The 24,148-nt window shown below is 42.6% G+C and overlaps 3 protein-coding genes across 7 annotated transcripts; 1 reads left to right on the top strand and 2 right to left on the bottom strand.

The window, feature by feature from the left end:
* Nucleotides 1-1,521: 1,521 nt before the first annotated feature.
* Nucleotides 1,522-4,525, top strand: LOC118365432 (60S ribosomal protein L23). The gene is made up of 5 exons (XM_035747626.2): nucleotides 1,522-1,627; nucleotides 2,755-2,838; nucleotides 3,132-3,260; nucleotides 3,491-3,604; nucleotides 4,396-4,525. The coding sequence occupies exons 1-5, from the start codon at nucleotides 1,615-1,617 to the stop codon at nucleotides 4,476-4,478; spliced, it is 423 nt and encodes a 140-aa protein (XP_035603519.1). The 5' UTR covers nucleotides 1,522-1,614; the 3' UTR covers nucleotides 4,479-4,525.
* Nucleotides 4,526-5,580: 1,055 nt separating this feature from the next.
* LOC118365431 (von Willebrand factor C domain-containing protein 2-like) lies at nucleotides 5,581-9,376 on the bottom strand. The gene is made up of 3 exons (XM_035747624.2): nucleotides 8,990-9,376; nucleotides 8,367-8,496; nucleotides 5,581-6,368 (listed from the first exon to the last, which is right to left on the bottom strand). The coding sequence occupies exons 1-3, from the start codon at nucleotides 9,344-9,346 to the stop codon at nucleotides 6,127-6,129; spliced, it is 729 nt and encodes a 242-aa protein (XP_035603517.2). The 5' UTR covers nucleotides 9,347-9,376; the 3' UTR covers nucleotides 5,581-6,126.
* Nucleotides 9,377-9,654: 278 nt separating this feature from the next.
* On the bottom strand, nucleotides 9,655-19,441 carry LOC118365430 (SWI/SNF-related matrix-associated actin-dependent regulator of chromatin subfamily E member 1-like). 5 transcript variants are annotated; one of them, XM_035747619.2, is made up of 12 exons: nucleotides 19,317-19,401; nucleotides 19,057-19,179; nucleotides 17,443-17,494; nucleotides 14,026-14,069; nucleotides 13,442-13,546; nucleotides 12,575-12,667; nucleotides 12,086-12,217; nucleotides 11,810-11,981; nucleotides 11,536-11,708; nucleotides 11,354-11,455; nucleotides 10,831-11,089; nucleotides 9,655-10,625 (listed from the first exon to the last, which is right to left on the bottom strand). In XM_035747619.2, the coding sequence occupies exons 3-12, from the start codon at nucleotides 17,447-17,449 to the stop codon at nucleotides 10,405-10,407; spliced, it is 1,308 nt and encodes a 435-aa protein (XP_035603512.1). In that variant the 5' UTR covers nucleotides 17,450-17,494; nucleotides 19,057-19,179; nucleotides 19,317-19,401; the 3' UTR covers nucleotides 9,655-10,404. The 5 variants fall into 5 exon arrangements, with proteins under 5 accessions (XP_035603512.1, XP_035603511.1, XP_035603515.1 ...); XM_035747618.2 differs by lacking the exon at nucleotides 19,057-19,179 and having other exon boundaries at nucleotides 19,317-19,441; XM_035747622.2 differs by lacking the exon at nucleotides 19,057-19,179 and having other exon boundaries at nucleotides 12,587-12,667; nucleotides 19,317-19,440.
* Nucleotides 19,442-24,148: the final 4,707 nt, after the last annotated feature.

Genomic DNA, 24,148 nt, shown 5'->3' with positions numbered 1-24,148 from the left:
CAAAGATAAGCAGGCAATATTGCTTTTGCTCATAATATAGATACTGTTTGATGTCTAATGAATTGTGTGCCTTATGTCTACAGTAGTTCTGTTCTCTTGAACTTTGTTCTCAACAAAGATAAGCTTCTCCTTTTCCCGTCTGTCTTCACCAATGATGTACACTACATGACTAAAAGTATGGGCATTAATATGGATTTGGTACCCCTTTTGCTGCTTTTACAGCCTCCACTTTTCTGGGAAGGTTTTCCCTTATTTGTTGGAACATTCCTGAAGGGACTTGCTTCCATTCAGCCACAAGAGAATTAGTGAGGTCGGGCACTGATGTTGGGAGATTAGCCCTGGCTCACAGTCGGCGTTCCAATTCATCCCAAAGGTGTTCAATGGGGTTGAGGTCATGGCTCTGTGCAGGCCAGTCAAGTTCTTCATCACCGATCTCAACTAACCATTTCTGTATGGACCTCGCTTTGTGCATGGAGTCATTGTCATGATGAAACAGGAAAGGGCCTTCCCCAAACTTTACAGTTGGCACTATGCATTGGGGCAGGTAGCGTTCTCCTGGCATCCACCAAACCCAGATTTGTCCGTTGGTATGCCAGATGGTGAAGCATGATTCATCACTCCAGAGAATGTGTATCGACTGCTCCAGAGTCCAGTCAAATCAAATTGTATTTGTCACATGAGCTGAATAAACATGCATTTTTCGAGGACTGACAGCACTGCAACTTTTTTGTTATTTTGACCAGTTTCTGCAAATAAATGCCCTAAATTATTTGGAATTTGGGAGAAATGTTGTCAGTAGTTTAAAGAATAAAACAAAAATGTTAATTTTACCCATACACATACCTATAAATAGTAAAACAAGAGAAACTGCTAATTTTGCAGTGGTCTCTTAATTTTTTCAAGAGCAGTGTATAGTGTTTATAAACCCTGGATTGCTAATTCTATGTATTGGCAATTGAAAGGCTTTGAAGCCATATTGGCACTTACTAGTAGGCGCAGTCCTCCAGGAATGAATGGAATTCTACAGTATTTCAATTACATGTTTCAAGGACAAAATTGCATTTATTTAAGTATTTACATGTTTTCAAGTAAAAATGTTTTCTTATATATATTTTTAAATGTTTAGCTTACTTAATGTAATTTTAAAATATGCAATTAAGGTGTCTGTAATATGTGTCTGTATAATGTCAAAAACTAATGTAGACATCAACAAATGCTTTTAAATAGCTCCCAAATTAAAAACATTTACAATTGAGGAGTATCAAGGTGGCTTCAACACAGCGTCCCCTGTCAGTCATCCAGGGTTTATACACACACTTGGTCTTCACTCACCTCATTTTTTCTTTGCTGTTTTCAATGTTCCACGTGTGACCCCTGCCATTCATGACTGGACAATTAGTAAATAGTTGCTCATGCACAATGTTTACTTTTTTTAAATGTTGAAAGCAGAGGCGCTATGGTAGTTGTTTATGACCGCAACCCGTAGGCTGTTATCGCCAACACCAGAGGGCGATATAGGCTTAATCGACCGGACGTGAAATGTCTGTGGTATGTCTGCGGAACTTTTATATCCCATGATTCCTTTTTCCGTCTTCCTCTTTCCCTTTTGCAGCAATGTCTAAGAGAGGTAAGAGACTTGCTAAGAAAAATCCACATTCATCTACCCGTTTGCAGAATGCTTAACAGAGGAACATAATGTTATTTGGATAATGGACGTTTTATGAATAATTGTCATTCATATCGGCTTGAAAATGTGAAGGACTGAGCATTATTCAGAGGGATGATTTTAGGGGCTTGTTACGGAAGCCATTTTTGCTATCATTTAGCTGATTAGCTTTTGGCGTGTTAGCTAAAATGCATGAATTGGTGACTGTGTTCTAATTCCTCACATATAAACGCAGTTGCCATTCCAGTACAATGTCCAACAAATGAGTGGCAGGTGAACTACTTATTTGAGTGTTCTAGTCAGTGCCTGGTAGCATAGCGTCTGACTAAAAGCAAGGCATGACTCCAAATCATGGACACCGCGGAAGCGCTAGGTTGACTAGCTGTAGTTACGTGTTCAGTGTTCGCAATGATTTCCCCGGCTAGCTAAGTTGAGCCACGGTGTATTGTTTTAACTTTAGAAAGGGGGACTCTTAACTCAAAAACCATGAACCAAAGGCACTGATTTCGTCTGTGATTGAACGTTATTTTCCTTGCCAACTAGCTAGTTTCCTCCAACTCTTCTCCCAGGCCATGCAAGTAATTACTAGCTAGCTATCACCTTACAGCAGCCTACTCACAACTAATTGGTCAATTGCTTTGCAAGCTACCCTAGTTGGGTGCATTAAACAAGGGGTAGAACTGTCAACGTGGGCTGTCTTTTTGTAGTGCAAGCAGTAATGTTAGCCAGTGTTAAGTCACTTCTAATCTTGAGGCCTTGTGTGTTGGTTCTATGGTGACTTTACCATGCCTCCCACATAGTGCTGTGGCTGCATGTTCTTGGCAGTAGTATAAATCTGAAAAGAAAATAACGAAATGTGAGGTTGAACCCCTTTCAAAAAGCACTTGCTTTGTCTGGTCAGTAGCTGGGTGAGTTGTCGAAGAAGGGTATAGTAATCATCACTGGTGGGTGAGATGGCAGTCACCTATACTGAACAATCTCAATCCGTGATGGAACAACTTGGATAATATTAGCTTGATTTAAGCAGTGTGTTTTCAGTCTCTGCACTATGCAAAGTTTACTTAAATGGAATCTCTTCTCTTGTTCAGGACGTGGTGGGTCATCTGGGGCAAAGTTTCGCATCTCGCTGGGTCTCCCAGTGGGTGCCGTCATCAACTGCGCTGACAACACAGGTATGTTACATTCAGATCTGTTAGAATAAATATCCCTTCAAAAAGCACTTGCTTTGTCTGGTCAATAGCTTGGAAAGTTGTCGAGAAATGGTATAGAAAGATCATCACTGTGGGTGAGATGGCAGTCTCATTTTGGCTGCGCAATCTCAATCAGTGATGGAACATGTCATGTAGTTCAACCTGGTCTTGTCTTGAAATGGTCTACAAGGATCTGTACCTTTAATCAAGCCTGGGCAGTAGAACCATCTCCATCCTGTCATATATTCACCATCTTCTTCCCCCTTTCTCACCAGGTGCCAAGAACCTGTACATCATCTCTGTCAAGGGCATCAAGGGGCGTCTGAACCGTCTTCCTGCTGCTGGTGTGGGTGACATGGTCATGGCCACTGTCAAGAAAGGCAAACCAGAACTCAGAAAAAAGGGTGAGTGTTCTACATTATGTATTCAATTACTAGAATAGAATGAACTGGGACTAGCTAATCAGGAGATTATGGCGGTTGGCATAGTAATTTGATTGGTCTTTAAAATTACTTGTAGTTTTCACCACAATAGTAGTCCCAGACCGATTGTTTAAATGAATGGTGAAAATCAACAGTGTAGCGATGTGAGTTGTCAGGTAGCTAGATTCTGATAGTCTTTCTCTTTCCCACAGTGCATCCTGCGGTTGTTATACGGCAGCGGAAGTCGTATCGTCGAAAGGATGGCGTGTTTCTCTACTTTGAAGACAATGCGGGGGTCATAGTGAATGTCAAAGGAGAAATGAAAGGTGAGTTGGGATTTTAAGTCTTTGGGCCCCCATCCCAAGTCATGAAGGTTCTTCATATGGATGTTTGGCTGGGCTTCTTTGAGTGCTTTTCAAATTCTGGATGTGGATTTTGAGTAGTACATTTTCTTTTCTAATACTCTGTTGCGAAATATACACCCCTTCAAAAAGCACTTGCTTTGTCTGGTCAGTAGCTCGGTGAGTTGTCGAAGAAGGGAATTTTAAGATCATCACTGTGGGTGAGATGGCAGTCATTTTGGCTGACCAATCTCAATCAGTGATGAAACATTTGTTCACTGGATAGTGGTCATCCTTTGAATACATTTAGATACAGTGAAATAATGGAGGCAGTGTGATTCTCTACCTTTCTCCTGGAAGTGTGTATGTCCTCACTCAGTCGTTGATTTAAAAACATTGGATTGGTATGCACACCTGTCCATTCCTTTCAAGTTCACTTGGGTTGAGAATCTCACTGCTACATGTCATATTTTGATGTTACAATGCCAAGTAGGGTTATTTTGTAGGTAACGCTATAGGAATTGACCTGGAAATGGTGGGGATTTGTTTGTCAGCAACCAAAGTAAAGTGTGGATGTTCAAATCAAGACGGTGCAGTCAAATTGAGTATGTAGTTTTCTTGTGGATGCATGAGCTCCATAACTGTTTTTATTCACATTGTAAGTGGCAGGTCTGCAAAGGGTGAAATGTTACTACACTGATGCAAGGCCAAACGGCATCTTGTCTACTATTTTATCTCATTTTTGTTGTGGGCTGAATTTGTCTTCTGTGTTACAGGTTCGGCCATCACAGGACCGGTGGCCAAGGAATGTGCAGACCTGTGGCCCAGGATTGCTTCAAATGCTGGCAGCATAGCGTGATCCTTGATCCTGGCTTGTTGTTTTCAATAAAAACCATTGTAAAGTCAGTGTCCTGTTTGCAAGATCCCAAGGCAGTGTCAAACTACACAGTATCTACTGTATACATCTGTTTAGTCTCACTGGGTGTAAGAACAGGAGCACATTGAAAAAATATTGACACAGCGATTATTTTTTTAACCTTTTATTTATAACTTAGGCAAGTCAGTTAAGAACAAATTTGTATTTTAAAGACTGCCTACCTTCCCCTAGCGACACTGGGCAAATTGTGCGCTGCACTATGGGACTCCCGATCACGGCTGGTTGTGATACAGCCTGTGATTGAACCATGGTCTGTAGTGGCGCATCTAGCGCTGAGATGCAGTCTCTTAGACTGCTGTGCAATTCGGGAGCCCATAAACTTGTCATCCAAGTCAGGATATATTTGATAACTTGTTAATGGATGACTAAGTTATGGATAGCGGGGGTGAATTTATCGTCATGGCTGAAAATACAAATCCATATTGCAGGAGGTTGCTCGTCGAAGAGCTTAAATTAAGTTTGCATTGAGGGATATGAAGGCCTGCACAAAAACAAATTGTATTTAACGAGATGGGTACATGTAGTACCAGAAAATAATATATATTTACAAAATTACCAAGTGGGTAACCTAAAGGCAAGACAAGTGACATTTTCATCAGATAGAATCCTTGTCCAGGGAAAAGTGTAGGTTGGGGTAGGCAACCCTGGTCCTGTAGTGCCGCAACCACTTCATGTTTCTGATTTAATTAACTTGGAAGACCAGGTGTGTTGAATTCAGGCAATCACTGAACTGATCAATTGGTCATGTGGTGCCTAATTGGAACAAAACCCTGCTGTACTTGTGGCACTCCAGGAACAGGGTTACTTACCCCTGGTGTAGGAGCTTGCCTGCATGTAAACAAGTATAAGGATGGGACATTGTCATTCATTCAACCGGGTCCGTATCAAGCGTCTCTGTAGGAGGGCTGATCTGTGGTCAGGGCCCATTATCCATGTAATCTTATTCATTGTAATCTATTAAAGGCAAAACTGATCCTAAATTGTCACTTGAATCTGAGACGCTTGATACATATGGTTCCTGATGTTTATTTGATATGTCCAGGTACACTTCATAGAACTACAAGTCAATTTATACAGAAAAAGGAACATTTCCATTTCAGCGTTAGAACCATTCTGAGATGGATATCAATGTTATTAAAGAAACAACAGTAGTCAAAGAAATACACAGAGCAACGTTAATGTGCACTAGTGTAAACCTGAGATTAATAAAAGGGTGAATGTTGCAACCATCTCTAAGTGTCCACTTACACCAGCCCTTTGATGACAAAACCAGACTACTGCAAGTGAAGGAAAATGGAGACAAATTAATTTCACAGAACTATATGTTATAGTTGTGTATTGTCTTTAATGTGCACCATATATTGTTCCTGTGTGCAAAGTTTTATATAATGTTGCACAAACACTACTAGCTAGTAATGTTATTGTGGTTGTATAATGTGGTGTAGTAGATCATCCCTGGCCCTAAGCCCTATGCAGACTGCACTCAGCAGGGCACGGAAAACAACCTGCCCTATCATCTCCCCGTTTCCCCTTGGCGCACTATTACCCTCACACCCAGCCTCCTGCCTGCTCACGGGATCCAGTCCAGCCTGGGGCGGAAGTCCCTGTCCATCTGCTTGGTCTCGTCTTCCTCGGGGGGCTGAGAGGGGCTGGGGTTGAGATCGGGGTCCGGCAGCGGGCGCTGCTCGCAGGTGGCATGGGGGTGCATCTGCCAGGTGCTGTCCCGGTAGGTGCAGTAACACACAGTCTGCTTGTCTATCTCTACTCGCTCCCCTGCCGAGATCACTCTGTCGCCCACAAAACAATTGGGCCCTGTAGGCAGGATGCAGAAACATTATGTAAAATAAATAGATGTTATATCAGATGTCACCATAAATGTGAATTGCATATGTTTTTGACAGTTAATTGTATACGTAATGTGCTCTTTTGATCAGCATTGCAATGAGAAACTTCTGTAGTCTTAATAAAATCATCCTACTGTCATTTGCAGCACCAATATGCTATACTTTGTAGAGTTACTTACACATCCATAAAGGCAGACACAGTTGTGGCCAAATAAATTGGCACCCTTGCACTTTTCTTAAATAATTCCCTACACAAGAAACGCCTATTGAACTTCGCAAAAACACACCTGAACAAGCCTAAATTCTGGGAAAAATGTTCTGTGGACCAATAAAATACAAATCAGCACTATCTTTACTGATAACCAAATTAAGCATTCAAAGAAAGAGCCATCCTACAATCAAACATGGGGGAGTTTTAATAATGCCGTGGGATTGCTTTGCTGCCTCTGGTACTGGGGGCCTTGAACATGTGCAAGGCATCCTGAAATCAGCAGATTATCAGTCCAATGTTACAACCCAGTGTACAAGAACTGGGTCTCTGTCGAAGGTTGTAGGTCTTCCAGCAGGACAACAAACCCAAACACGCATCAAATGTGTGGAGACCAAACATTTTTTAAATTTAAATTCCAACTTATTATAGAAGACAAAGGGAATTATTTAAGAACATGCAACAATTTCACTGAGTTAAAGTTCATATAAGGAAATCAGTGAATTGAAATAAATTAATTGGGCGCTAATCTATGAACGACTGGGAATACAGATATGCATCTGTTGGTCACAGATACATTAAGAAAAGGTGGGGGAGGTGATCACAAAACCGTTCAGTATCTGGTGTGACCACCATTTTCCTCATACAGCGTGACACATCTTCACATAAAGTTGATCAGGCTATTGATTGTGGCCTGTGGAATGTTGTCCCACTCCTCTTCAATGGGTATGTGAAGTAGCTGGATATTGTAGTGTTGTGTTATGTAGTGTTATTTAGTGTTGTGGTGTGTATGGTTGTGGTTTCTTGTTGTGATGTGTGTTTTGTCCTATATTTTTTATTTTATTTCAGCTCATGCAACATGGAACCAACACTTACTTTACATGTGTTTATATTTTAGTTCAGTGTACATCTGCATTGCTTGCTCTTTGGGGTTTTAGACTGGGTTTCTGTATAACACTTTGTGACAACTGTTAATGTAAAAATGGCTTTATAAATAAATGTGATTGATTTACTGATTGAACTATATACGGCGCACACACAAGCTGTTCATTTACTGCCTGCTGTTGGATGAATGGCCCCATGCCCCACCAGGCTGGGGGCTAGTTACTATTCCTGTTGTTGGACAGAGCACTATCGAGCAGTTTGATTTACATCCCTCTTTATCCAGTGTCTAAATTCAGTTATGTAATCTGTGCAATGCTGAATTCCATAGTTGAGTTCTAAGGATGCTAGGATCCCACATCAGTGACTAAATATTTCCAAAACTGCTTGGCTTGACTCTAACTAATAATTGAGCTTGTTATGAATATGATGCACATGTTGAACGCACAGTACAGATGGTACCAGTGCAGTGGAGCAGTGATTAAAGAAGCATTGAAGATATCGATGACCTTAGACTCCAGCTGGGGGCAGCAGCCAACTACTGCCATCGTAAACATTTACATAAGAGCTGCAGCTGTCTTTATAATCAATATCACACACTGTGTCAAAGCTAATTATTAATGGTTGACATCAGATCAACGTTTATTGATCGCATACACAGATGTTATAGCAGGTGCAGAAAAATGTTTGAGTTACATATGACCAGGCTTATGGATTCTGTATATTTGCGTTGTATGTTCAGGTCAAATTATACAGAACACATCTGTGTGTGTGTATGTCCACCCTATCATTATAACATGTAAACTAGTGTGGAAGAAATTGGGTTGAGACCATTAATTGTGTTGTAAAGTTGTGTGTTTGTAGAAGTGAACTCACCAGTGTAGCAGACAGGACAGCAGTGGTTGGGCTCATATGTAGGGTTGACACAGTGTGGTGCAGGACAGTCAGAGATGGAACAGGACACCTCCCTGTTGGACTCACAACGACATCTCTCACAGCGTGACAACTGAAACAGCAGGTTAGACACACCTTTAGACATGTTTTCTACCACACTCACTTTCATTCTCTCTACAGTTAAACTCTGTGTTCTCCTGTCATTTGGAAGGAAGCATAATACTTGAGAAACCTATGAAGCATGTATCAATGTAATACCTGAATACTGTTTTCAATTAAAAAGAGATCATATGAAATGTCACCTCATGCCATCTCAACTGCTGACCCCCACATGACCCCTTGTTAATGGAGAGAACTGTTATTACACTTGACAATAGGCCTACATCTCTCATGCAATAGAGGATAAATAACCAATGTCCCCATCTTCACCATCAGACTAGACACAAAAAACACTGCTTTGACATTGAGTATAATACAGTATAATAAAACATTATATTCCAAGATCCAACCTTAACCTTAACCTATAATTAACCTATAATGTACACAGTCACTTAAAGTCGATGGAACATATTTTTAGTCATGTTTCATATTTTTTTTTATCTCACCCTGAATTCTTCGAATATTCTGTACATTTTGCCACCATATACACACACTTTGCTAACTGCCTCACACACTGGACAGCAGGACTTGTATTTAATCCGTGTACATCGAGGATGAATGCGAGGACACTTGGGTCGTATGCACACGGGTCCGTCTTCAGTGCAGGTGCACGGACAAGCAGATGGACTGGGATTGTACACTTCCCCGATGCTATACACAAATCCGTGGTCGTCTAAGCACCACTTGCCCCGGTAATCCCCAAACTCGTACTCCGAGTCAGTATTGGTTGAGTATTCCGTCAATGTTTTGGGGATCGGGTAGAGGAGCGCGACGTAGAGGCAAAGCGCGCGGCTGTTCATCATTCCTGATATCGACACTGTGACCGTCTGGTGTTCTCTCGTTCTCTTTTAAAGAGGTGTGACGACGCATGGACGGCAGACAAGGCGAGAAAAGTGGGCATGCAACCACATTCCCCAATGGTCAACGAGATTTTACTTACAGTAGTAGTCCAATACTGACTTTTTACTTTTTTATTTATAATTACGGTTTGAATATATTGTGGAGTCATCAAAATTACAATGCTGAGCTATTATTTCTGAATACGTAGTCTAAGCAATCAGTAGGACTACATCTAGAGAAAGCCAATAAAACATTTTAAATAAGCCATTGGTCCGAAAGACAGAAATTACTTTTATTTGGGCAAGAGGCTTGACAGTACAAAAAAATATGCAAATTGCAGAGGCATACTAAAATCATTCAAATTCAAGTAAAAACAGTCATTTGAAAGCGTGAGGTTTTATCTGAGGTTCATCATGACCATTTCTCGAGTGGTGATACACACAGCAACAGGGTTTGACAGCCGTGCAGTTGCAAACAGCTCATGTAAAACAGTTCACAATCATCCATTTGCTGTGATATAATAGGTGATATTCAAGGACTGGCCATTTCATATGAATTATGAATTTAATCCATCACTAACAGTCCACACCATATTGATTACCAACTAAAAGTTAGATAAAAATAGGCAACAAAAATAGCATGTAAAAACCATTGTCAATTGGGTGTGGAATAAATTAGGCCAAGGCCCTTCCCTGTTCTATCAACGCAAATAGCTAAAGAGGAACTGTTGGCTTGTGGTATGAATCCAGAGGTCCATTGCAAGATCAATAGAAATGTCAAACACACAAACCGAGTGTGGGGATGGTGGAAGAACATCACAAGGTCATATTTAAATGGGCACAGGGTTGCACAACTTCGCAAATAACATACAGAATGTACAAATCTATGGACATCTCTACCCATGAAATCACTTCTATACATTCCAATATTTTTTATATGCAGCACTGTGCCCACAAAACATGGCCCTAGTCTATAGGTTAGAGGGTGTGCTCAGAGAGAGGTGTGCCCTTCTACAGAGATGCTATTGGGAGGGCTGGCTGGCTGGGCGTTCCTCTGGGGCAGGCTCAGCTGAAGCAGGGAGGTCTGCAGGGGGTCCGGTGCTGCTTTCGGATGGGGCGGTGCTGTCACTGGTTCCCTCGTCCGTGACGCTCTCCACCGGCGGGCCCTGCTGCTTCTCTGCAGCAGGTGTGCCCTCCTCAGCCTCAGGATGAGTCTCAGATGTCTCTGATGTAGGAGTCTCTTCTGAAGGAAAGGAGAAAAGTGTGTAGGTCAGGTGTCTTTGTGTAGATTGTAATGATCATTGATCACAATGCTCAGTCTGAATGCCACAATGGTTAACATGTTACTGCAATAAAAGCACTACTTGTATCAGGCTTTTTCTTACTCCATACAGCAAGTTACTGAAATAACAGAGAAAATGCTTTAGTGCGATGTTGGTATGACTGACCTGTCTCCATAGGAGTTGGCTTGTCCTGGTCCTCCTTGGTCTCTGTGGTTGGTGGGGTGTTCTGTTCAGTGATGGGCAGGGTAGATGAAGCGGAGGCCGCTGCCGCATGCTGCTGCTCTTGCTGTTCCTGGGCAGTCTTCTCTGCCTGCTCCGCCGCTTCCTTCTCCCTCTCCTCCGCCCGCCGCCTAGCAGCCTCCTCTGCCGCAGCAATCTCTGCTGCAAGCTTCTCCATGTCTACCTCCACCTTCTGACCGCACAGCTGCACACAGACAAACACATCTAGTTGTAGACACTGCAGCTTTGAGCAGTTACGACAAATCAGACTTTCGTACAACACACCAGGGCTACAAAGACAAACTTGAACAGCTACTGAGTGGCACAGAATACAAACCTATCATCACAGCACGGCTGCTGATAAAAGTAAACAAACTACACTGGTACAAAAACAAGACACAGGCTATCAGCTGTTGCACTTTGTATGAGGTGATTCTCACTTTGGACACTGTTGGGCGGGGGCACATACCCGTTTGAGCTCACTATTGAAAGAGTCTGTAGTCTCCAGGAACCTCCTCTTCTTGTCCTGGTGCCGATCCTCTATTTGCAGCAGCTCTGCTTCCAGCTTTCTCTGTGGAAAGGAACAACGGTGTCAAACCAGACTATTGTGTGATTACAGGCCAGTGCGTGTTTTCCACTAGCTTTGCTTACCTGGTGCACCATGAGGGACTGGACCTGGCGCTTGAGGACTTGCATGCGTGCAGTGGTGACGACAGAGCGCACATCTGGCACCACAATCTCACTGAGGATGTCACTGATGAGCCGGTGGTTCCTCTGGAAGCGAGCGGTGGCCGTGTGCTTCATGGAGAACCCATCATCATAGTCTACGGAAAGGACACACAAAAACGTTGGCTTTCAATACACACAATATGGATAAACAAAAAAGGTACAGGAGAGACAGAATTTCTAGTCCCCAGGCCATTACCATCTGGGTCTTCAGCAGGCTGGATGCTCATGTACGGTTCTCCTTTCTCAACGCGGGTCTGCCGCTGTCTGCTCTCCTCCTCCAGAGCCGCCTCTGCACGGTTCTTGGCATTGATGTAGGCCAGGTAAGCGGGTGAGTTGTGGTAGGCCTTCAGGGAGTCGTTGTACTCAATCTATAGAGGCAGTAATTATAAAATCTCAGTGAAAGGACTGGACTTATTTACCCAAGGCAAAACAGCTAGGGCATTGGAAAACTGCAGCTCCCAACTGTCCTCACCTTTTCCGCTTCATATTCGTTCAAGTAGTCCTGCTTCTCCTCTTCAGTGAGGTCCCTCCACATGCCACCAATAATCTTTCCAATCTCCCATAACTTCAGATCCGGATTGGAGGCTTTGACTTGGTCCCAGACCTGGCAAAAAGGAGGCACCGTGGTCAAAACAGAGCAGCAACTAAGATGGAAAATGTATAAAAATAAGAGGAAGAAAGAGGGAGAGAAAGATTTGATTTGGAGGAGACAAAGGGAAAGCAAGCACAACAGGTCACACAGAAACAAGGACAGACAGAATCAACAACGAAGACAGGTGTTGAAGAGGAGTGGATCCGGATGGTGGGGTAACTCAGCTGTCTCCGACCTCCAATCCAGAGGGGGTAAGATGTGAGGAACATACCACCAGGGGTCATCAACAGTGGGGTCCCCGGCCATCCAGACGGTTGGCTGGGCGACCCCCTGTACAAGCAGTAAAAGTAGACACCGTGGGTGTCTTACCTTCCTGCTTACCTTCCGGCTGTACCGCATGTAGGGCATCAGCGGCTTGTCTGGCGGTTTGGGCGGCTTGGGAACAGTGACTCCTGAGGAATTCTGGGAGAGAGCCAAAGAAAAGAAAATATCAACAGGTCAAACCAATGGACATAGTTATTACGGAAAACACATATATAACACTTATGTACTACTATGAAAAAGGGGCAGGGCCACAACTGAAAATGACACAATCTACATTAAGTGAAGCTCTTAAAGAGACTCATTCCAAAATGTTGCACCTTATTTTTGGGATAGTGTTTCATGCATAGCTGGTATGTAAGGACAAATTATTGCCCTCTCAGTGTTTAGGGCTATAATTCAAACGAATACTGCTATCAGTTTTGGCTGCCTTGTGATTAAAACACCAACTAGTATGAACCTCTGACATGCCAAGTCATGAGCCTTGGATGGACGGGGCAACATGCTGCTGTACAAGCAGGGGAGGGGCATGTCAGAGGGGCAACTGCGCTAATATGAAATGCTTTTGCATCAAGGACAAGATGAGGGGAGCTGGTGACACTTCTAACAAATAATTTGGTCATTAAGTGGAGTATCAAATCAGTTGGAGTAAGATGATCGTGTGATTTACAGAAGATTATAGGAGGACTTGAGCAATTACTGACCTCACTTGACCTCGACCAGCAGCTGTTTTTATTGTACCATTTATCCCCCCCAAAAAGTATCCTTTTCTACATGTTGAATTTTTTTTTCTTCTTCACCCTTCTATTCTTGTACCAAACACTCATTTCCCCTTTCTCCAAATTATCATTTTCTCACTCAGGGAATAGCCAGCCTTACTCCTTGGGCTCTAGCCCCGGATGGCATTGGTCCTACCATTACCCTGTTGTTGCTGCCGGTATTCCCTCCCAGCCTGTAGTTGTTGTAGGCCAGATGGCTGTATGGGTTGTACCCCACAAACCCAGGGGTGTTGGGCACTTGCTGATGGAGACAAATGAGACAAAACACGAATGAGAAATGACACAAACGAGTGGGAGGGACAAAAGAATATATGAAAAGGAGAGTTTTGGGGCTAATGATTTGCATAGCATAGTCATGCGAAAGCAGCCATCTTGAAAAAACAAAAAGCAGTGCATAGTCATTGGCTTGTTTCTGTCATAGGAGGATCACAAAATAAAAAGGTAGCAAAGCGAGAGGTAAACAGCTGGTAACTGGACAGTTCTACTTCCATCCGTTGATGTTCAAAATGTATAGCAGCATGTGATTTAGATGAAGGGAAAATGTTGGTCTGAGAGTCACAATCTTGCAAATGTATTGACAGAACATCCCGAGCTAATGTCTGTGCGGTCCTGCAGCCCAACAGCACATTACTGAGCTCCTGTTGATTGTATAGAAGACCCACTCCCCTGGCATTGGGAGGAAAATGGGAGGACTGGTGTTGGATGGTGTGTGATACTTACAGTTGTGGGGGCTGGGGTGGGGGGAGGTGCATATGATGGCCTTTCTGTGTAAAATAAATGTGAAGACAAAGTTCAGACATACAAAACAAAGAGTAAATTGCACTCCCTGTATGAATTAAGCTCTATAATGCAGTTAGTGTTTAACCTGTATCTAAACCTACATGTCAGTTATATTGGTCCCATGTGCTCATTAATAACAGTTTTTACAATACAGGTCACAGATTTCTTTAAACTGGTGAAAATTCTTAACCCATGTCACTTTTTAGTCTATTTGTACGTTTGAGGTGAATCCGTGCAGTATTTTCACTTGGACCCCTTTCATTTTTTGGGGTTGTCATTTAGCAGACATTTTGATCTAGAGCATTAGGGTTAAGTGCCTTGCTTAAGGGCACATAGACATACGTTTCACCTAGTCAGCACAGGCATTTTAACCAGAGACTTTAATGGCCCAACACCCTTGACCGCTAGGCTACCTGCCACTCCAATTCAAAACCAATTGAGATACAGTTGAAGTCAGAAGTATACATAAACTAGTTTTAATGACTCCAACCTAAGTGTTTCAACCACTCCACACATTTCTTATTAGCAAACTGTAGTTTTGGCAAGTCAGTTAGGACATCTACTTTGTGCATGACAAGAAATTTGTCCAACAATTGTTTACAGACAGATTATTTAACTTATAACGCACTGTATCACAATTCCAGTGGGTCAGAAGTTTACATACTCTAAGTTGACTGTGCCTTCAAACAGCTTGGAAACTTCCAGAAAATTATGTCATGGCTTTAGAAGCTTCTGATAGGCTAATTGACATCATTTGAGTCAAATTGACATCATTTGAGTCAAACTCAGTGCCTCTTTGCTTGACATGGGAAAATCAAAAGAAATCAGCCAAGACCCCAGGAAAAAAATGGTAGACCTCCACAAGTCTGCTCCCAAGGATGAACGAATTTCCAAACGCCTGAAGGTACCACGTTCATATGTACAAACAATAGTACGCAAGTATAAACACCATGGGACCACGCAGCCGTCATACCGCTCAGGAAGGAGACGCTTTTGGTCTCCTAGAGATGAACGTACTTTGTTGAGAAAAGTGCAAATCAATCCCTGAACAACAGCAAAGGACCTTATGAAGATGAAGGAAACATGTACAAAAGTATCTATATCCAAAGTAAAACAAGTTTTGATCATATTACTCCAGTGCTAGCCTCTCTACACTGGCTTCCTGTCAAAGCAAGGGCTGATTTCAAGGTTTTAGTGCTAACCTACAAAGCATTACATGGGCTTGCTCCTACCTATCTCTCTGATTTGGTCCTGCCATACATACCGACACGTACGCTACGGTCACAAGACGCAGGCCTCCTAATTGTCCCTAGAATTTCTAAGCAAACAGCTGGAGGCAGGGCATTCTCGTATAGAGCTCCATTTTTAAGGAACGGTCTGCCTACCCATGTCAGAGACGCAAACTTGGTCTCAACCTTTAAGTCTTTACTGAAGACTCATCTCTTCAGTGGGTCATATGATTGAGTGTAGTCTGGCCCAGGAGTGGGAAGGTGAACGGAAAGGCTCTGGAGCAACGAACCACCCTTGCTGTCTCTGCCTGGCCGGTTCCCCTCATTCCACTGGGATTCTCTGCCTCTAACCCTATTACAGGGGCTGAGTCACTGGCTTACTGGGGCTCTCTCACGCCGTCCCTGTAAGGGGTGCGTCACCTGAGTGGGTTGATTCACTGATGTGGTCACCCTGTCTGGGTTGGCGCCATGGCGGAGATCTTTGTGGGCTATACTCAGCCTTGTCTCAGGATGGTAAGTTGGTGGTTGAAGTTAACCCCCTATAGTGGTGTGGGGGCTGTGCTTTGGCAAAGTGGGTGGGGTTATATCCTTCCTGTTTGGCCCTGTCCGGGGGTGTCCTCGGATGGGGCCACAGTGTCTCCTGACCCCTCCTGTCTCAGCCTCCAGTATTTATGCTGCAGTAGTTTATGTGTCGGGGGGCTAGGGTCAGTTTGTTATATCTGGAGTACTTCTCCTGTCCTATTCGGTGTCCTGTGTGAATCTAAGTGTGCGTTCTCTAATTCTTTCCTTCTCTCTTTCTTTCTCTCGGAGGACCTGAGCCCTAGGACCATGCCCAGGACTACCTGACATGATGACTCCTTGCTGTCCCCAGTTCACCTGGCCGTGCTGCTGCTCCAGTTTCAACTGTTCTGCTTTATTATTATTCAACCATGCTGGTCATTTATGAACATTTGAACATCTTGGCCATGTTCTGTTATAATCTCCACCCGGCACAGCCAGAAGAGGACTGGCCACCCCACATAGCCTGGTTCCTCTCTAGGTTTCTTTCTAGGTTTTGGCCTTTTCTAGGGAGTTTTTCCTAGCCACCGTGCTTCTACACCTGCATTGCTTGCTGTTTGGGGTTTTAGGCTGGGTTTCTGTACAGCACTTTGAGATATCAGCTGATGTACGAAGGGCTATATAAATAAATTTGAACAAGTCCTATATCGACATAACCTGAAAGGCCGCTCAGCAAGGAAGAAGCCACTGCTCCAAAACCGGCATAAAGAAGCCAGACTACGGTTTGCAGCTGCACATAGTACAGTTGGAGAAATGTCCTCTGGTTTGGCGAAACAAAAAAATAACTGTTTGGCCATAATGACCATCGTTATGTTTGGAGGAAAAAGGGGGAGGCTTAAAAGCCAAATAACACCATCACAACCGTGAAGCACGGGGGTGGCAGCATTATGTTGTGGGGGTGCTTTGCTGCAGGAGGGACTGGTGCACTTCACAAAATAGATGGCATCATGAGGTAGGAAAATTATGTGGATATATTGAAGCAACATCTAAAGACATCAGTCAGACAGTTAAAGCATGGTCGCAAATGGGTCTTCCAAATGGACAATGACCCCCAAGAATACGTCCAACGTTGTGGCAAAATTGCTTAAGGACAAAGGCAAGGTATTGGAGTGGCCATCACAAAGCCCTGACCTCAATCCCATAGACCAATTTGTGGACAGAACTGAAAAAGTGTGTGTGAGCAAGGAGGCCTACAAACCTGACTCAGTTACACCAGCTCTGTCAGGAGGAATGGGCCAAAATTTACCCAACTTATTGTGGGAAGCTTGTGGAAGGTTACCCAAAACGCTTGACCCAAGTTAAACAATTTAAAGGCAATGCTACCAAATACTAATTGAGTGCATGTAAACTTCTGTCCCACTGGGAATGTGATGAAAGAAATAAAAGCTAAAATAAATAATTCCCTCTATTCTGACATTTCACATTCTTAAAATAAAGTAGTGATCCTAACTGACCTAAAATAGGGAATTTTTACTAGGATTAAATGTCATAAATTGTGAAAAACTGAGTTTAAATGTATTTGGCTAAGGTGAATGTAAACTTCTGACTTCAACTGTAAATATCTACTTACTTGACATCTTGGCTGAGGGATTGTGGATTTCAAGCTATTCTCATCATTGGTGCTGTAATAAAAATATTGAGCTTGTTATACGAAAATAATAATAACAATGCCAAAAATGGCTAGTGCTGCCCAGTGCAAGAGATTGAAAGATTATGGCATCTGGGAAACAAGACAGTAGGATTCACACTGTTGTTGGCTCATTAATTCAATGTAACCAGTAGGCTGCATACAAAACATGGTGTAATTTCCTTAAAATACGAAATAAACGAATTTAAAGCACTTTCTATACTGGCAGACTAGCTCTCGTCCACGCATGCAGCTCGGCAGATCCGAAGCAAACTCATGGACGGACCTAGTGTGGCGGTACAGAAAATGCAAAAAAAAAAAAACTTTATTTCGTATTTGGGATTAAATGGCCCCATACGCCTACACAAACGTTCTCCAGAACCCTAGCAACATCTTTACTTTCATAAATTAAGAAAGTAACGTTATAGTTTAGCTAGTCATAAACGCAGAGCCTCATACTGATCCAAGTAAATTAACGTTCATTTTAGTTGTCATCGCCGCGATGTGACCAGAGCAAACTAGCAACTGGAGGGAGGCGGTAGACCCCACGTTGGTTGAAACCGGACTATCAAACATATTTTGTTTATGTCAATTTCGTGACACAGATGCCAATACAAGATACCAGTGTGTGAGAATCTACCCGACAATGCCATGCGATGACGCAATGGTTGGAAAATGTCGAGAAGTGGCAAGTAAGAGAGCTAGCCGCAGAGTGAGATAGCTACAGTAACTATAGTTAAATCAATCTAGATTGAAACTAGCTACGTCAAGGACGTGATCTCAAAACAATATACGCTAACGTTAATTAAACATCCAAACTAGCAAAGTAACAATGTAGCTAGCTAATCTAGTAAACAGAGTTAACGATAACAGCTAACAGTTACGGTTAGCTAGCTCTTAATCCCCTTTCCATATGTAAGGTTTTCAGCGGTTACATTCTCCCACATTTGGCTCCATGTGAACTACAATTCCGACGCTTTGTTTGAACTTTTAGATAAAGTCAATAGCCACTCCTTCAAAAACCGATTTTCTAATCATATGCTGATATGCCCCTTATCTTTCATATCAGTGAGAAATAAACGTTCAAATACAAAATAAACACTTAGAGTATTGCACAGAAGTTGTTTCTCCAGTTGAAGAACTACACTTCCTCCCCACTGTTGCGTACAGCCAGGTGTTCGAAGCAAGCTAGATAGCTCATTAGCACAGGTGGCCGGCTATGATTTCTGCCTGGCTTCCGTAAACAAGAGCTGGAGATTATTTACACCGTATATATACATAATATGACATTTGTAATGTCTTTATTGTTTTGAACCGTATATATGTGTCATGTTTACTGTTAAGTTGTATTGTCTATTTCACTTGTGTATATTATCTACCGCACTTGCTTTGGCAATGTTAATACATGTTTCCCATGCCAATAAAGCCCATTGAATTGATATGGCCTTGTGGGAACACCAACCCTATAAAATAAAGGTGTGGTAATTTCACCTTTAGTTCCTTAAATTATTTATCGCTGATATGAAAGATACGTTCCATAAGTTTCCAAAAACATACCGCAAGCGAAGCGTGTTCATGTTTAGAGCAGGCGTCGGGGCTCTTAACAAAACCTCCCCTGATCAGGAGATGTCGTTCATGGGCGCTAAAGCAGTTAGCTAGCGAACGTTAGCTAAGCATTGCCTGCAAGTAAATGCAGATTTTATTTAGTTTGAATAGAAATACAATTCTATTCAGTTGTGAAATTATCTCCATCTGACCTTTTCAAAAAAGTTAAATGCAAAACTATCGAAAGAATATACACTTGAAAATGAACTCACCCCGACCTCCTTTCTTTGTTCCTTCAAAAGTGCGTCTGTTCTTTTTTTCGCTGGTAAATAACTGCGGATCAAAACACGATTTCGTAGAACACGCCGTCTACTGTTTCGGAGAGGAACCGCTTATTTGCACCGTTAGTTAATATGCTTTGCCTTTGCTTACCGCTAGGTGGCTGCAGAACACCGCCACTGATTTTATGCAGACTGCTTTTCGGTATTGCATGGCTGCACCCCTTGGTCATGACTTGAGCAAAGATTAAATAAAACTGATCTTGGGTCAGCTCTCCATCCCGTACCGTTATTGTTAAAGTTCAAGCACAGACAGATCCTGATCCTGAACCTGATCCTGATTGTCCTCCACTCCTCAAGATGTTTCATACAAATGTTTCACCTCTTGTCTTTCTTACACTTATGTGCACACAGAACAAATAAAAAGGGTATGTTTGAGATTCAAGCTCCATTTGAGTTATTTAGCCCTTATAAAGCCCTGTAACTTAGTAAAGTACAGTTTCAGTTCACTTGTATAACACCACCACTTCTTGACCAAATTGAGGGCGAGATGTGTGGTAGTACGTCCCCAGAGCTTCCATGTTGCTGTGAGTGACCTGGATATGTACTAGTCTTCTTCGTTTTATTCAGAGGATTGCTGCTAGAGTGCATCCCCAGAAAGAAGCAGACAGGACTGTGAGGTAAGCCCTAATAATGAAGGGGAGCTTTTCTCCTGAATACCAGACATCTGGGCTAAACCTCTTGTATTTTTTTAATTTTTTAATTTTACCTTTATTTAACCAGGCAAGTCAGTTAAGAACATATTCTTATTTTCAATGACGGCCTGGGAACAGTGGGTTAACTGCCTGTTCAGGGGCAGAACGACAGATTTGTACCTTGTCAGCTCGGGGGTTTGAACTCGCAACCTTCCAGTTACTAGTCCAACGCTCTAACCACTAGGCTACGCTGCCGCCCCGTATGTTGCCCAACACCAGGGCGCAAAATGTCCACATGAGTGTTTACTTAGGTCTTTTTACATTCTTACTGTCCTGTGAGCTTAATGAAGATGTAATATGTATGAGTGCTATATTATGTTTCTGCTCAAGGTTTGAATGGTGCCACTTGTGTGCGTGATGAGTCTGTGGAAGAGGGTGAACTGGGATTTGTTCCACTTGACATAGTTGACAACTGAGACAGATAGATGCTGTCAGATGTTGAAAAATGTATTCCCAATATGGAGTGTCCTTTCCCAGGGGTGTTTAACCTCCTTTCCCACTCCCACTTCTCCATTCTGGCTAGACTGCATTGAGAGAATGTGCTGTTCTTACTCTGTCTGTACTTTTTCAAACTGCTCCAAATGGAAACGTCCCCCAAGTAACATCGCAGAATGCAACACTTTTTTCAATGATTCTGTGCTTATTTTTCAAGCCAGCAGCTGCATCATTTATTTTCAGTCAATCATGAAACCACCAATATCCTTCAGGATTGTCAAGTCATTAAAACATAGATTCATGATGAGGACATGATACTGTAGTACAATTATACTAAAATGTAGGCCTACTTGCAGTGCATATAACTAATATGGTCCAAAGATAGCGACAAGATATGACTTGAACATAAATATGAATTATGAATATCTCTGTTGTCTGAGGAATGCCATAGTAACCGTGAACACCAATCACCTGCACACAGACATGCATATTGAAGAATAATGAATATTCATTTCCGGGGGCACAGATGGTGTAGTAAAATAGGTTGCTAGGTAACGCTAGCTGACCAAGGCTGGGGCTCCTGCAGAGAATACATCTGATGAATGCATATAAGATTTCTCTTTGAGAGAGAACATATACACTGAACAAAAATATAAACGCAACACTCAACAATTTAAAATATTTTACTGAGTTACAGTTCATTTAAGGAAATCAGTCAATTGAAATACATTTATTAGGCCCTAATCTATGGATTTCACATGACTGGGAATACAGATATACTTGTTAATCAAAGATACCTTCAAAAAAAGTAGGTGTGACCACCACTTGCCTCGGCTCCCGAGTGGCACAGTGGTCTAAGGCACTGCATCTCAGTGCAATAGGTGTCACTACAGACCCTGGTTTGATTCCAAGCTGTATCACAACCGGCTGTGATTGGGAGGTCCATAGGGCGGTGCACAGTTGGCCCAGCGTCATCCGGGTTTGGCTGGGGTAGGCTGTCATTGTAAATAAGAATTTGTTCTTAGCTGACTGGTTAAATAAATACAGAATAAGTGCAGTGCGACACATCTTCTTCACATCGAGTTGATCAGGCTGTTGATTGTGGTCTGTGGAATGTTGTCCTACTCCTCTTCAATGGCTGTGCGAAGTTGCTGGATATTGGCGGGAACTGGAAGACGCTGTCGTACACATCCATCCCAAACATGCTCAATGGGTGACATGTCTGGTGAGTATGCAGGCCATGGAAGAACTGCCACATTTCCAGCTTCCAGGAATTGTGTAGAGATCCTTGCGACATGGTGCTGTGCGTTATCATGCTGAAACATGAGGTGATGGTGGCGAACAATGGGCCTCAGGATCTCGTCATGATATCTCTGCATTCAAATTGACATTGATAAAATGCAATTGTGTTCATTGTCCGTAGTTTATGCCTACTGGGATATAATCCCACCGCCATCATGGAGCACCATGTTCACAATGTTGACATCCGCGCTCGCCCACATGACAGACACCATACGGTGTCTGCCGTCTACCTGGTAGAGTTGAAACTGTGAAGAGCACACTTCTCTAGCGTGCCAGTGGCCATCGAAGGTGAGCATTTGCCCTCTGAAGTCAGTTATGACGCTGAACTGCAGTCAGGTGAAGACCCTGGTGAGTACGAGCATGCAGATGAGCTTCCTTGAGACCGTTTTGGACAGTTTGTGCAGAACTTCTTCTGTTGTGCAAACCCATAGTTTCATGGGGTTGTCCGGATGGCTGGTCTCAGATGATTCCACATGTGAAGAAGCCAGATGTGGAGGTCCTGGGCTGACGTGGTTGCACGTGGTCTGCGGTTGTGAGGCTGGTTGGACGTACTGCCAAATTCTCTAAAACAACGTTGGAGGAGGCTTATGGCAGAGAAATTAACATTAAATTCTCCTGCAACAGCTCTGGTGGACATTCCTGCATTCACCATGCTAATTGCACACTCCCTCAAAACGTGAGGCATCTATTACATTGTGTTGTATGACAAAATTGCACATTTCGGATTGGCCTTTTAATGTCCCCAGCACAAGGTGCATCTGTGCAATGATCATACAGTTTAATCAGCTTCTTGATATGCCACACCTGTCAGGTGGATAGATTATATTGGCAAATGATAAAATCTCACTAACAAATGTAAACACATTTGTGCATAAAATTTGAGAAAAAAGCTTTTTGCACATTTAGAACATTTCTGGGATCTTTTATTTCAGCTCATGAAACATGGGACCAACACTTTACATATTTGTGTTCAGTGTATATATATATAGGCATAGTGGTAATATCATACAGAAACAGTACATGTATGATATTGGTGTTTAGACAGACTTCAGCCACCCAAACCATGGACGCTCTCTCTGCTACCGTCCAGCAAGCGGTACCAGAGAATCGGGTCTTGGACCAACAGGCTCAGAGACAGCTTCTACAGTGACTTCGGGAAGTATTCAGACCCCTTGACTTATTCCACATTTTGTTACATTATGACCTTAATTCTGAAATGGATTCAATATTTTTTTCTCAGCAATCTACACACAATACCACATAATGACAAAGCGAAAACAGGTTTTTAGACATTTTTGCTAATTTATTACAAATAAAAAACAGAAATACCTTATTTACGTAAGTATTCAGCCCCTTTGCTATGAGACTGAAATTCAACTCAGGTGCATCCTGTTTCCATTGATCATCCTTGAGATGTTTCTACAACTTGATTGTTGTCCATCTGTGGTAAATCCAATTGACTGGACATGATTTGGAAAGGCACACACACCTGTCTATATAATGTCCCACAGTTGACAGTGCATGTCAGAGCAAAAACAAAGCCATGAGGTCAAAGGAATTGTCCTCGGAGCTCCGAGAGAGGATTGTAAGGCTGTAACGTAACAAAACGTGGAAAAAGTCAAAGGGTCTGAATACTTTCCGAAGGCACTGTATCCCCAATAATAAGACAGTTGAATAGCTATCCAATGGTTACCCGGACTATCTACTGCACTGCACTCTCACAGGACTTGATCCACACACTCACACTGGTACTCTTACAAACACAAACAAACACACGCAGATAACGCACGCATACTGACGCCACACAAACACACATGTACACATACACTCAGAAAAAAAGGTGCTAAGTAGAAACATATAGAGTTCTTCAGTTTGTCCCCATAGAGTTCTTCAAAGAAACCCGAGCAGGGTTCTACCTAGAACCCTCTATAAACAATTCCACCAACCTTATTAGCCTTTAAAATCAAATGATCTATGATAATACATTACATTTCACAGGGCCTTTCTTTGAGGGCCTAGTTATACCCTAACACAGGGGTGTTAGGAAACTCCTGGTTACAGGCCACATCAGGCCTGAAAGTCACATTATGCTGGCTTGCAATGTGATGTGTAATTCCTATTGGAATCCAGCTACTTAGTATATCCAACAAGTGGAATTGTTAAATCACCCACAACCTGCATTCAGAATGACTGTCAGGTTATGGAAGATTGAATACTGAGACTATCTCAATCATCTAAACTGGAACAGCCATCTCAGTTGCGGGTAAAATGAATCCAATTACGAACAGATTGGATTATTTCATAAAACTGTATGTTAGTTATCTTTGTGTAGCA

Source organism: Oncorhynchus keta, chromosome 32 (assembly GCF_023373465.1).
Source record: "Oncorhynchus keta strain PuntledgeMale-10-30-2019 chromosome 32, Oket_V2, whole genome shotgun sequence".
Taxonomy (NCBI): domain Eukaryota; kingdom Metazoa; phylum Chordata; class Actinopteri; order Salmoniformes; family Salmonidae; genus Oncorhynchus; species Oncorhynchus keta.
The sequence above is the reverse complement of the archived record's forward strand: the minus strand, read 5'-3'. Positions and strand labels throughout refer to the sequence as shown.